This window comes from Ursus arctos, unplaced genomic scaffold (assembly GCF_023065955.2).
Source record: "Ursus arctos isolate Adak ecotype North America unplaced genomic scaffold, UrsArc2.0 scaffold_7, whole genome shotgun sequence".
NCBI lineage: Eukaryota > Metazoa > Chordata > Mammalia > Carnivora > Ursidae > Ursus > Ursus arctos.
In genome coordinates, this window is record NW_026623089.1 from 15,770,454 (window position 1) to 15,784,005 (window position 13,552).

At 52.0% G+C, this 13,552-nt stretch overlaps 1 protein-coding gene across 10 annotated transcripts in view; it reads left to right on the top strand.

The window, feature by feature from the left end:
• AFAP1L2 (actin filament associated protein 1 like 2) overlaps positions 1–13,552 on the top strand; it is a 95,499-nt gene that overhangs the window by 52,263 nt on the left and 29,684 nt on the right. For all 10 annotated transcript variants that reach the window (XM_057308506.1, XM_048219058.2, XM_057308502.1 and 7 more), the window contains 3 exons: positions 5,063–5,191; positions 11,897–11,971; positions 13,332–13,426. In XM_057308506.1, the coding sequence (XP_057164489.1) occupies positions 5,063–5,191; positions 11,897–11,971; positions 13,332–13,426 (299 nt within the window). The remainder of the gene's footprint in view (positions 1–5,062; positions 5,192–11,896; positions 11,972–13,331; positions 13,427–13,552) is intronic.

Consider the following 13,552-nt stretch of genomic DNA (forward strand, 5'->3'; position numbering starts at 1 on the left):
CAACTCTGAACTTTAACAGAGCCAGGATGGAAAGCCTGCACAAGGGCCTACAGTTTCCAGAATGAACAACACACTTATTTTTCCCTCCCTCCGCTGGAGGACGAGAGAGAGACCAAAATGAGAAGTTGAGGAGGGGGGGTAGAAATGGGACGGGTGCCTTCCAGAGCCTCAATGAAATGGCCACATTCCTCTGAGCTCTGAGGGCTCAAAAATGTCACCAGGGTTGGCACAAATGAGGGCCCTGCTTTTGTTGATTGTTATTTCCAAGACCCTGGAGCTGGGCCTGAAAGGCTATGACCACAGGAGAATCCCTGGGCTCTGTTGTGCTTAGCACCTTGTCAGAGCCCCAGACGTTTCTGCAAAGTCTGACCCTCGACCGGGGAAGTGGTCCTGCCCAGCTCACACGGAGACGCCTGTGAACACCTGGCTTTGGTGGGGAGGAACCTCAGGAGGCAGAAGCTGATTGCTGCTGGTCATGGCCGCTCTGCTTGCAGATCTTGAGAGGGACGGAGAGGACACCCCGGGCTTTGTGACCCTGGTTCCTGGTCCTGTGTTTCTTCAGCGCTGGTGCTTACCCTTCACCTAGCACAGCTGTTTTAGAGGAAAAGTTGGGGGGGGGTGTCTCTGCTTTCTTGGTGCTCCCCCACCCACCACCACCACCTGTCTGCCTGGCCCATCGGTTCCCACAGGACCGCAGGCCTGCATCTGATGGCATTCTGCCGCTCTCCGTCACCCGGGGCACCTTAAGTCCTTGCATCCCATGGGATTATCCCCAAGTCCCCTTGCGTCTGCATGCTACTCATCCAAAGCCCCCACTGTCCCTCTGCCAAGCGTGAGGGAACAGGAGGCAGAGGTCATGATCCATATTAACCTTCCTGACTTCTTGGCAATGGCTCCAGCCGAGGGATGACAGACAGCAAGTACTTGGGACTTGGAAGGACTTGGATTTGAGCCCCAGGGCCACTACTAATGCGGATATGGGCCTCAAGAGCTCGTTCCCATGCCGTGCATTTGCAAGGGTGTTTGGGAGAGTTGGGGGTGGCGGGGTGCAGCGTCCTGCATGGCCCCCGGATGCCATGATTAGTTCATATCCTCATCATTCTCATCTGTGCTAATAACGGTCCCCTGCCTGCCCTTGCCTCCCCTCCTGGTTCCCTGGCCCCCTTCCGTTGTCCTCCCTACTGTTTGCAGAGTTATTCGACCTCTAGCCTGTTGGAAGAACTGTGTGCATGGCCCTCCTTTGCCTCGAGGTCCTGCGGAATGAGGCCCGGACTCCTTAGCAAAGCAAGTCAAGCCTTTATGGTCGGCCTGCCTGATCTAACGTCACGGTTCTGGCCTCAGAGCCCGCCGTCCCCCCGCCCCCCATGCCCCGTGTGCCCGGATGCACAGAGAGACCTGTGGTTTCTCAAATACCCCGTGTGTTTTAGCGCTTGAGTTGTCTGAACATCTCCTCCCCTTTTCCTAAAATGCCTCTGCCTCTTCCCAGCGAACTCCTGTTGGTCCTCCGTGGCCGGCTGATGAATCCGTCTTGCAGCTAACCCCCGAGTTCGTCTCGTGGCGCCTTCCTGATCCCCGGACACATTCCTGAATCACTTCTCTGCTCACCCCACATATTCACTGGGCCCCCCTCCCCAGACACGGAGCTCCTGGAAAGGCCGGGGGACCCCCCTCTGGGTCAACTTTGTCTCCGTAGAAACAGGCACGACGCTCTTTACCCTTTGGCCCAGGACATATTTGCTTGCTTGAAAATAAACTAAAGCTGTTTTCCAGGAATCGGGCAGCTTTGGGGGAATAGCTGAGGATGTGAAACTGAAGAGACACTGGAGTTTTCATGCTTTTTTCTTTTTTGTAAGCGGAAGTAGCAGCCATAACAGCCTGGAAGGGTTCAGAAGGTCAGGAAAAGCGCAGCTTGAGATCCTAACTGCTTTGCGAGGCCCGTTCACTTTTCCACATCCCCTGTAGCCAAGTTCAAGGCTCGGTGTCATTTCCTCAGATTTATCCTTTGTTTTCCCTGCTTCGACTTCTTTAAACTCACTGCTTTTTAGCCTGTCAAGTTCCTGCAGCCAACAGGAAAGTCATGAATAGCTGTTCAAAAAAATAGTCAAAACCAAACAAAAACAACCTGAGGCCTTACCCTACTGCACCTCTTCCCAGAAGCCCTCCAAGCGTAGCGCTCATGTCCGCTCTCCCCTCACACTTCCTGGTGTGAATTGTGGTGGTGTGCCTTGGTCCGTCAGTCTCTTCCCTTGGGCTGCTCTTGTTCTGCTTCTGAGCTTGCACAAGGCAAGAACCATGCTTGTCCTGATCTCTATTTTAATTTCCTGGTTGGTTGAAGCAAAGGGCCCAGCTAAGTGCTGGGCACATCCTCGGGTCCCACCATCTTGGCTGGTGAGCTCTGGGAGCTCTTGCTGGTGCCCTTTCAAATCCCGCTCCATTAAGAATCTGATCAGTTTTAAGTAGACCAGGCAAAGGCCATTGGCCTCTTGGAAACCCACTCTTCCCAATACTTCCCAGGAACAGGGCAAGAGACTCTACTGTTGGCCCAGGGCCCAGGCAGAACTACCCAAACATGCTTCTTCCTTGCCTTACCTTGGCTCTCACTTACCATCTATCCACTTCTTCACTGGCAGAGACGAGGGCCACCTTCCCACCCGCCTCCCGGCGTGGGAGCCAAGCCACCATTGACCGCGTGCAGCCTCTGGGCTGTTGCCTGTATTTTAGCTTCACTTGGCTTTTGACGAGCCGTAGTGGAGAGGACCCGCAGACCTCCGTGGAGCTTGCTTCATTCTTCATCCTTCACCAGGACCCTGAGAGGGAGGGTGGAGATTTCTCTGATGCTTCTCCAGCTTTGGCAAACTGGAGTTTCCTTTGGGAGTGCCGCTGCCCGGAGGAGCGTGCTGTGTCGAAGCCGGGTGGTACACACCCGTGTGGGCAGGCTGACTGACCCCTGTATTTGATCGGATGGTCACATGAGCTGGCGCTGCCTGCCTCTGAAGTCCTCACCCCCCCACCCCCTTCTTCTCCTCCAGCTCTCCCACAAGCCATGGCAATATTCATTCCAGGGAGTTTGGTTTTGTAGGAATGGGGTTCAAAGGCTACCACCCCACTGAGGTCCAAGGAGGTATTTGAACAGAAAGAGGCCACTGGGCTCTCCCTTAGAACCAGGAGAGCATGAGGGCTTCTTTTTCTAATGAAGGGGGTGGGGGAATAATCTAGGGATCTTGTTCAATTCTGGGGATCTAGGCTCTCGGGGGATGTTGGAAGAATGCCCTACGTGGATGGAGGCATCCAGTGAGGTGTTGCCAGTGGCTCAGTCTCAAGAGTCACACAGCAGACGAGCTCTCTGCCGTGGGCCCTGTGGCACTTCAGGGCCTTCTGTGGGCCATCAGGTCCGTGTCTACAAAATGGGCGTAACCATGCTTAGCTCCTTAACTTGTAAGCTAGGAGGTGCCTAACGAAGCCATTCATTCATTCATTCATTCCATAAACATCCGTTCAACGCAGCAGTGTAGTTGCCAAAGATACAGGAGAGGAGCGGGCCTCTCACTGAGCGAATCGATTTTGTCATTTATAACTTTGTGAAATGGGCAGGGCCTGCATGGTCGTCCCCACTTTCCAGGTGAGGACACGAGCTTGGAGAGGTTGTGTGACTGCTCAGCGTTCCCCCAGCAGATGGTACAGGACGAGTCAGGACTTCTCGGTCGCTGTCTTTGGGAGCAGGGCCCTCAGGTGTGGGCTCTGGCGCTGCATCTAGACCCCGGTTCTCCGTGTTGGCTGTACCCCGGAGTCATCTGAGGCGGTTAAGAACTGCTGATTCCTGGGGCGCCTGGGTGGCTCAGTTGGTTAAGCATCCGACTCTTAGTTTCGGCTCAGGTCCTGATCTCAGGGTGGTGAGATTGAGGCCCACATCGGGCTCCATGCTCTGCGTGGAGTCTACTTGCGATTCTCTCTCCCTCTGCCCCTATTCTGTCTGTCTGTCTGTCTCCCTCAAATGAATAAACCTTAAAAAAAGAAAAAAAAAAAAGCCTACTGACTCCTGGGTCGTACTCCCAGAGATTCTGATGTCATCAGTCTAGGGTGTGGCTTAGGTATCAGGACTTTTTAAAGCTCTCCCGGTGACCCGTGCAGCTGGGGTTGGAAAGCACAGCGCAGAACCTTGAGGAGCTGGCTGCCACTACTGAGCATGTTCTGGGGAGCCAGTTGGGCAGCAGAGCCAAGAGGACGACCCCATCAGCAAACGCAGCACCCTGTTCTTAACAGAGATCAGATCACCAACAGCAGCAGCAACAACAGTGGGGAGTGCCCTGCGCCTACACTGCTGTCCTCTGCGCCAGCATCTCTGCAGCGTGCTTCCAGTGAGAAACTGACAAGCACGTCTTCAATGGTGGAGCCGATTTGACACCTTGAATCCGTGGGACCAGAGCCCTTAGCCAGCTTGGGAGTGATGCTGGACTCAGTTTCAGTTGAGGTGGCTTATTTCCTGAAGAAACTCAGGAAGGTTTTGCTTTTCTCTTTGCCCAGGTGTGGCTTTTGGGAGGGTCACCCAGATTTCTGCAGGGGCAGCATAATCCCTGTTTCATCTTGGAGTGACTCTGTTGCCCTGTCCTTGGGGAAAGGATGAACGATTGGGTCAACCACAGCATTTCTTTTGATGGTTATAGGTTTGATCTGTGTTCAAGGTCCCTAAACCCCAAGCTGTCCTGATTGACTTTTTATCAAGGAAGTAATCCTGTTTCTAGACTCTCATGGCTTGATGGGCTTGACTGGGCTGGCTTGGCCACTGTCACTCTAGCAACTGGTAGACCTGCAACTTCAGCCAGGGTCATCCATCTCAAAACCAAGGGCCTGTTTTCCTCTCCCCGGGACCCTAGCTCTGAGAATCCCGCCTTTTGGCCGCCCGCCCCCCACCCCACCCCAGGTGCTTCCAGGCCTTATCCAAGCCCCCCCTCCCCCGGACCGCAGGGCCCATGGTGAGGTGATGCAGGATCTGGAGGTGTATCCGAGCTGGGCCTTTGGAGTGAAGGCAGTGACTATAAAGTGTTCTTCTCTCTTCCGCCCCCAGCCCTGGAGCAGCTGTTGACAGAGCTGGATGACTTCCTCAAACTTCTCGACCAGGAGAGCCTGAGCAGTACTGCCGTGGTGAAGAAGAGCGGCCTGGCTGAGCTCCTCCAGCTTTACACCAAAAGCAGCAGTAAGTGAGGTCCCCTTGGAAACAGAGAGTCACACTTGGGCTGCCGCAACAAAGTCCCACCGACTGCGTGGCTTAAGCGATAGAAATTTGTTTTCTCAGAGTTCTGGAGGCCAGAAATCTGAGATCAAGGCTCTGGGCAGGGTGGGTTCCTTCAGAGGCCTCGCTCTCTGGCTGTAGATGGCTGCCGTCTGTCTGGGTCTTCACACCATCTTCCCTCTGTGTCTGTGTCCAGATCTCCTCTTCGTGCAAGAATACCGGTCACGTTGGATTGGGACCCACCCTGGTGGCCTCATTTAATGCTAATTACCTCTTTAATGACCCCTTCTCCTACCAGAGTCACAGTCTGAGCTCTTCAGGGCGAGGACTTCCTATGTGAATTCGGGCGGTGGGGGAGGGGAACGCAATTCAACCCATCGCCATAGTGCAGGGGTGACGTGAGCTGGATGCGAGCCCCAGGAATCTCTGAACGCTCAACACGGCAGCCCCGAGCGCGGTTTTAAACAAAGTGTTCTCAAAGCACTTTTCCTTACTTGTTCAAAGCAGAGAAGGGCTAATACACTGTTCGTCTACTAGCCGATGCTTCAGTGAGCATTTCCTACCTTCCAGGTGTTACCTCGTTTCCTCTTCAAGTCGCCCCCTGAGGTTGGTGCTGCTGTTACAGGGGACGATGTTACGGATGAGCCTGGAGAGTTGAAGTCACTTGCCCCGTGTCCTGTGGCCCAAAGGAAAACATAGTTTGAAAGCTGTAGATCATAGAACTCTGAGCATATGGTTTTTTTTAATCCTTTTTATGAAGGCAGATTTTATATACACTCAAGTACGTAGATCTTAAGTATTCATTTCAGTGAGTTTTGACAGTTGTATACACCTGTGTACCTCCCACCCACAACAAGACGGAGAACATTTTTATCATTCCGGAAAGTTCTTTCTTGCCCCTTCCCAGCAAATTCCTCCCCACCCCCACCCTCACCCCAAGGTAACCGTTGTTCTGATTTCTTCCACCACGCGTGTGTGGTGTTCACGGGTTTGGGCTATTACGAATAATAAGGCTGCTCTGAACTTCCTTGCACAAGTCTTCCTGCGGGCATATGGTTTCATTTCCAGCACACTCAGATTTTCTTTTTTTTAAAAAAAGCCTTCTTGTGAAGTCCTGACAGTTTAGTTGAGTCTATTTTTGTGTCCGATGTTTGAGAATTGGAAGTGATATTTTGGGACAGTGAGGGACCAGAAGAGGGCATCTAATCCATCTGCCTGGTGGCGGGAGCAGCCGAAATGCACGCCCAAGGAGGGAAGTGGGCCCTCTGCCACCATCACCGTCGGGAAATTCTCCCTCACGTCCCACCTGGATCCCCCAGGCTATGTTTCAGGGTCGCTTCTCCTTTTCTTTGTTCCCTGTGGAACTAGCTTTTATTCTCTGAGTGGGACAGAAGTCCTAACGATTGAAGCATGTTGCCGTCTGCCCCGCAGCCTTCCCTTCTGCGGGAACGAGCTGGCTCTCTTAGCCTTCCGTGAGAGGCGCTTTCCTGGAGCCCCATTTGTGGCCTTTGCCGTTCTCCAGGACCCCTGGGCTTCCCAGGCTCCTCCCAGCTCCACAGCTAGCCGGCTCCATGGCTAAGGCTCCATGGCTAGCGTGAGGGCTGGTCAGCTGCACATCGAAGGTGGGAGGCCAGGTGGGGAACGCGCATTACAAAGAGGGTGAGTTAGAGATGAGTCACCCCGAGGCAGGATCTATCAATACAGCCCTTCAGAAGCACACTCCCCATCACTGTCTGGATGTGCTCTGACTCGAGACGTTTAATGATGGACAGCACCTCCATTGGGAATTGGAAGACCCATGAGATGGGCTCCAACCCCTGGTTCTTGGCTCTGATCACTCTCTCAGGGCCCCCTGGGTGGGGTCCCCTCTTTGGGCTCACATGCTGTGTAGCTTCCTGTAGGGTGACCTTTGTTTCACCCCAGATCTTTGCATGTTCTGCTCTGATAAAGTCGGGCCCTCCCCCCACCCTCGGTCTCTGCAGCTCGCAGGAGGCGCCCCAATGTGAATTGCCCGCAGTGCTCCACTCAGACCACCGGAAGTGCGTGCAGAGCCTTACCGAGACCTGTGGCTGCCACTCCTGTACTCAAGGCCGATGTCCATTCTGGTCCCCTTTGTGCTGTCTTAGCAGAGAGGCTAGAGCAGCGGCTGACAGCTCTTGTCACATACTGTCCCAGCACGGGGCTCAATGTATGAAATGAGGGGATGATGCCACCTAGTTCCCATCCCAAGTCAGGGAGAGACTTGTTGTCCTCGTCTTCTCAACTGGAGAGTCACTTCTTCAAGGCACCAGGCTGTGAGTGGCAGAGCCAGGGCTCGGGGCTGGACAGGTGGCCCTCACCGCTGTACTCCCCTCATTGCCCCGCATTCCAGACTCATCTGCACCAACGGTAATTGTGCTACACAGGACAGAATCCAAAGCTCCCCTGAAATCAGAGCATTTGTCTTCCCTTTCAGCCTCCCAGGCCCGTTTTGCTGTATAGGTTCCAGAAAATTAGCTCAGCTTGATGGGACTTGTAGGTGAAGGCAAGCTGATCATTTTGAGATAGTCTGTGGTCTACACTGGCTGAGCCGTTGTTTACTCCCACACATTTTGGGCAGAGTATGAGAGAGAGAGAGAGAGAGAATGAGTGTGTATGTGTGTTCGCTTTTTTCAAATTGTCCATTTGGGTTTTCTGATCTTTTATTGTATGAGCATAACAAGAATTTTCACTCTCTTTGCCTTTCATCCGGACGGTGAAGTCAAGGCAGGGACTGAGGTTTGTTTACCAGGAGCCTGCTGTTTGTTCCTGTTTTCACCTGAGAGGCTGTGGGTCCCCCAGTGCCCTGCTCAGAGACTCTGGGACAGTGTCGGGGGGCTGCCCCTTGGATGGGAAAAGCTGATGTTCTGTCTATCCAACTGTAGCGAAGAGGGTCCCTGTCCCTCCTCCTTACCCCTCATCCAGTTCTCTGGGAAAGACCACCCCCTGCACACAAGGGTCATTCCCCAGGAGCCACACGCTCACGCAGAGCCCGCCAAGCTCTCCTTTCCAACCATACCTGTGCTCTTGTCATTCCCCACATGCTTGTGTTAACTTTCCCATGAGGGTCTGTTTCCCCCACCAATGCTGGGCTCATAAAAGTAGAGATAGTGTCTTCTATTTCGTTCTGTGTCCCCAGCACCTTGTATAGTGCTGGGTGCTCAGTGCACTTCTGAAAATGAGAGAATGATAGAAAATTCTCTAACCCAAGGCTACTGCCTCCCAGACACAGGGCAGCTCAGCAGTCTCCCGTTACAGGGCCAGGTTCATTGGGCATTTCCCAGGATTGCAGACGGTCCTGAGAGCCTCTTCCGTACCAACCTGGCTGGTCCGGAATTAGCAACCCTGAGAATCAAAACCTGACCAACCATGGCCTGCAGCAGAGTGCCCCAGGCGGGAGACGCAGCCTCGGGAAGTGGCCGGTGGTGCGAGTTTTCTCTGTAATTGACAAGCCGCCCTCTTGGGGAGGAAGCACCTGCCCAGAATCGAACAGTTAAAACAATGACAATAATATATTGCCCTTTTTTTTTTTTTTCCTTTTTACAGGAGCACGGGCTTAGCCCGAAGTAAGAAAGAATAGATGAACCTCAGATGAACATTGCACTATTTGCATTCCTTTGATTCCTGCTTTGATCTTTATAGGCCCCGTCTGAATATTTGTATGTAGTCGTGGTTTGCCTGTTTTCTGCTTTACGTTATTTTTACATTAGAATTGCTGGCTGTGCGCATTTCCACAGGCTGACAGTTCTCAGACTTTCTCTGCTATTCTGAAACAGGATCCTTTAACTGTAAGTCTTGGATATCTTTGTAATAGTGGACATCGAGCTACCTTGTTATTTTTCACAGTTGGGTAGCGTCCATGAACAGTGATGTTCAACCGGCCTCTCAGTGGCATTAGGTTTTGTAATTTAAAAAAAAACCAAAACAAAAAACAAACTCATACAGGGGCACCTGGATGGCTCAGTTGGTTGGGCATCTGCCTTCAGCTCAGGTCATGATCCCAGGGTCCTGGGATTAAGCCCCACATCGGCTCCCTGCTCAGCGGGGAGTCTGCTTTTCCGTCCCTCCCTCTCGCTCATGCTCTCTCTCCTTCTCTCTCAAATAAAATCTTAAAAAAAAATAATAACCTCATACAACATTACAATAAACATCCTCAAATAGAATTTTGTTTACATGCTGGTGTTTAGCTTTAGGACAAATTTCTGGCAGTGGAAATGCTGGGTTAAAGACGATGAGCACTTGAAAAGAAAAAAAGAACACGAACACTTATTTTCCAAAATCTCTTGCAAAATGTCTGTGCCAATTTACACACTCTCTAGTAATCCATTTATTTTTAAAGGTGACTGCTGTTATACGTTCTGATGTATGATGTTTTTTTCAACTCTTCCCATTACCGAGCCGTTGAGCCATTCCCCATGGGTTAGGCTGTTATTTTTCATCTTTGTTAGTTATAGGGTTAACTTTTTCAAGTTCCTTAATATTTGAGTTTTGCACTCTTGGAAACTTCAGAGTTTGGTAAAAACAGGCACTACGCATCAGCATTGTTTTCCATGCTAGGCAGACAGGGCACGTGGGGTAGCTGTTTTGCTCCGAATTACACGATTAATGGCAGAGCCGGCTGCCTGCCCCTGCAGAGCGGTCTTCTTGTGTGCTCTCCTGGAGAAGGTACTGACCTGGCCCCTCTGGCTCACTCCGTGGAAGGATACCAGTTGTGCCTAAGGACATTTAGACCTCATAGTTCCCTCCCCGGAACTGCTGCAGGGTAGGAGTGATGTTGCTGACGGGTCCTGGCAGGGCGGGCCCTGGGGTGGTGATCCCGCAGGCTAATGGCAGAAGACCCCTCTGACTGTGCCCTCCCCGTGTTCTGGGTTTTCAGGGCTCTGGTTTTGCAGGCCTTTGGGCTGGAGGCTGGGTGGCCTGTGGCGTGGATCTGACCCTGAACTGTAGCTGGGGTTAGAATTGGGTCCCCTGCTGGGTAACACAGTCTCCAACTAGTGGAGCCCCAGGTTTCTAAGAAATGCAAATTAAGGGGCAAAAGAAGAAATGCAGGGGATTTCTAAGAGGAGAAGCACTGGGGTGAGCTGCTTCTGTGGTCTTCTGAAGGAAGGGTCTTTGGGGCAGAAGAAACTGAGAAAGTGTTAGGAAACTAACAGTTCTCTGCCCAGATAGGCACTGGAAAGGTAGCCTACACAGAAATGATTTTTAGGGGGCACCTGGGGGGCTCAGTTGGTTAAGCGTCTGCCTTCAGCTTAGGTCATGATCCCAGGGTCCTAGGATCGAGCCCCACGTTGGGCTCCCTGCTCAGGGGGGAGTCTGCTTCTTCCTTTCCCTCTGCCCCTCCCCCTGCTTGTGCTCTCTCCCTCTCTGTCTCTCTCTCTCTGTCAAATGAATAAATAAAATCCTAAAAAAAAAAAAATGATTTTAAAAGAGGGAAGGGCTGTGCTGCTGTAGGCTGCAGTCTGCAGGGTAGAGGAGGTGTCTGGCAGGCCTCCACTTCCAATTCCCAGCACATGCACCCCTCCAAACCCGGAGCTCACGATTTGGGGGTCTCAGGCCCCCACAATGGCATGAGAGCCTCAATGTGACCTACCTTACAGAGACACCACTCTGATGAGCCCAAGCGAGTAACTTAGACTAGGGTGAGAATGACGGATATGAAATATTTTACAATTTCTTTTATTCTTTTTTTTTTTAAATATTTACTTATTTAAGGGCGCCTCAGTGGCTCAGATGGTTAAGTGTCTGCCTTCAGCTCAGGTTGTGATCTCCAGATCGTGGGATTGGGCCCCTCTCCCTCTGTCCCTCCCCCTGCTCGTGCTTGCTCTTCTGTCTCTCTCAGATGAATAAATCTTCAAAAAAATTAAAAGTAAATAAAAGATTTATTTATTTGAGAGAGAGAGATCACACAGAGAGAGAGGGGGAAGCAGACTCCCCGCTGAACCAGGAGCCTGACGCAGGGCTCGATCCCAGGACCCTGGGATCATGACCTGAGCTCAAGGCAGACCTGTAACTGGCTGAGCCACTCAGGTGCGCCAGAAATATTTAAAATTTAAATGAAATGCTAGGAAACCCAGAGAAATCTGCTTGGTGGAATATGGGGCAGATCTTTGAGATCTTTTATTCCTGAAGCTATCCTTCTTTTTTTTTTTTTTCCAATTTATTTTATTTTTTTAATAATATTTTTTTTATTATGTTAGTCACCATACAGTACATCCCTAGTTTTTGATGAAAAGTCCATGATTCATTAGTTGTGTATAACACCCAGTGCACCATGTAATACGTGCCCTCCTTACTACCCATCACCAGCCTATCCCATTCCCCCACCCCCCTCCCCTCTGAAGCCCTCAGTTTGCTTCCCAGCCTTCATAGTCTCTCATGCTTCATTCTGAAGCTATCCTTCTGTACCTATCTTTTCTCTCCCTCTCCCCGACTATCCCCACCCACAAGTTAGAAAACTAATAGCAACTTGGCCTTTCTGTTTTTGGAAATCTGTCAACTCCATAATGGACTCTTCCAATCAAGTCAAAATGTTGTATGGTTTTCCTGGAACCCAGGCTAATGACAGTCTCTCGGGGGACACTGTTTCTCTCTACGAGCCATTTCCCGTTGTGGGATCGCATGAAACCTTTGTTTCCCGTCCCCCTTCTGCAGGTTCTGATGAGGAGTACATTTATATGAACAAAGTGACCGTCAACAAGCAACAGAATGCTGAGTCCCAAGACAAAGGTACAGGCTAGCACTGCTGTTGGCTCGGCCAGCTTCCGGGAGGGGAGGCATACGCTTTGGTCCCACTCCCCCTTCCTCCCAGCCAGCACCAGACAGCCCAGTGGAGTTATTTCTGGCACTCACATTTTGGTTGATGGTATTTCGGGTTATGTATTTTGGGATATTTCATCAAGCCACCTCCTTGCCTCTTAAAGGTCTCATGTCCCCTTCGTGGATAAGGAATCCGGCCCTAAAGTTGCTCAGCTTTTCCCGGCATCATCCCAGGAATAGGAAGTCATAGTCAGGTGTTCTAGGAAAGCAGCCCTTATAGGGTGCTGATTCCATACCCCAGCTTCATATCTTTTGACAGAAGTCTGGATTTCATGTGTTGGGGTGGGGGCGGTAATAGAGGCCGGAAATGCTGACGTCAGCACCTGCCTTACTATTCAAAAGTTTTGCTCAAAGGTGCTCTCTTGGCAGAACATTCTATCTTACACTGGAAGGACATACTCTATCTTCCACGATGTCTTCCTCTTCTCTGTTCTGCTTTCCTTTTCTCTAAAAACCTTCAGGAGTGGGTCTGGCAGGACCTCAGGGAGGCCCGGGGGTTTGCAGAGCTGCCTCATTGCAGAGCAGAGGGGATTAGAAGCCCCATCTCCTAACTCCCCAGCCTGTGACTGAAATGCAGAGGCTTAGCAAGAGGTGAGAATGCCGCCCTCCAAGGGATCAGGTCCTATTCAAGGCTTGGCTTCAAGATCCCAATCCCCAAAGCCCCAAGGTCAGATCTGCTTGAGTCTGTCTGTCCTGGGGCTGGTTGGGCGGCTGGCTGAAACGGTCAGGCTCTGAACAGCCTCCGGAGCTTTTCCTTAAAAGCGCACGGAGGGCTGATGGCCGAGCTCTCCAGTGTGGCTTTGACTCCTTGTGCCCCACTGCCAAGCCTGGGGCTCAGAAGGAATGACTGACCTCCAAGCCGCCACTGTGCCCAGGGTCGTTTGCCTTCTGGGGAAACTGGGATGGAAAGAGCTGTAATCACAGGGTCGGTGCTGGGAGCTGCTCGGTGTAATGACCACGGGGCAGCGCCTCTGCTCGCTAACACTCTGCGGCTGGGCCATTTTTGGCACAGGGCAAGTGGGAGAGAGGGTGCGGAGCCTGCCAGAAACCCCAAACCAGTTCCTTCTGAGGAATCTGCCCATGGCTGAGGCACTACTTGCACCCTATTCTTGGAGGAAAAACCGCATTGGCCCCTGGGACCGCCCGCCTGCGTAATTAACACCTGCTCAAATAGATCTCAGGGTCCCTGTGACCAGACGTTCCGGGATAATGGGCCCTGCTGTGCGGCTGGGCACCCTCACCGAAGCCTTCTCCTGTTTGCTGCCTACAGCACCCGAGGAGCAGAACCCACTGACCAACGGGGAGCCTGGCCAGCACTCTTTGGCCCCTCAGAAGAGTCTTCCAGACCTCCCACCACCCAAGATCGTAAGTCATACAAGACCCCTGATTTCCTGACTGGGGTCCCTGTGAACTTCCAGTTGATTTCACAGGGGTCAGTCCCCCAAGTGGCTGGCACTTTCTGAGCACCTACTGTGTGCACCCCTACTGTGT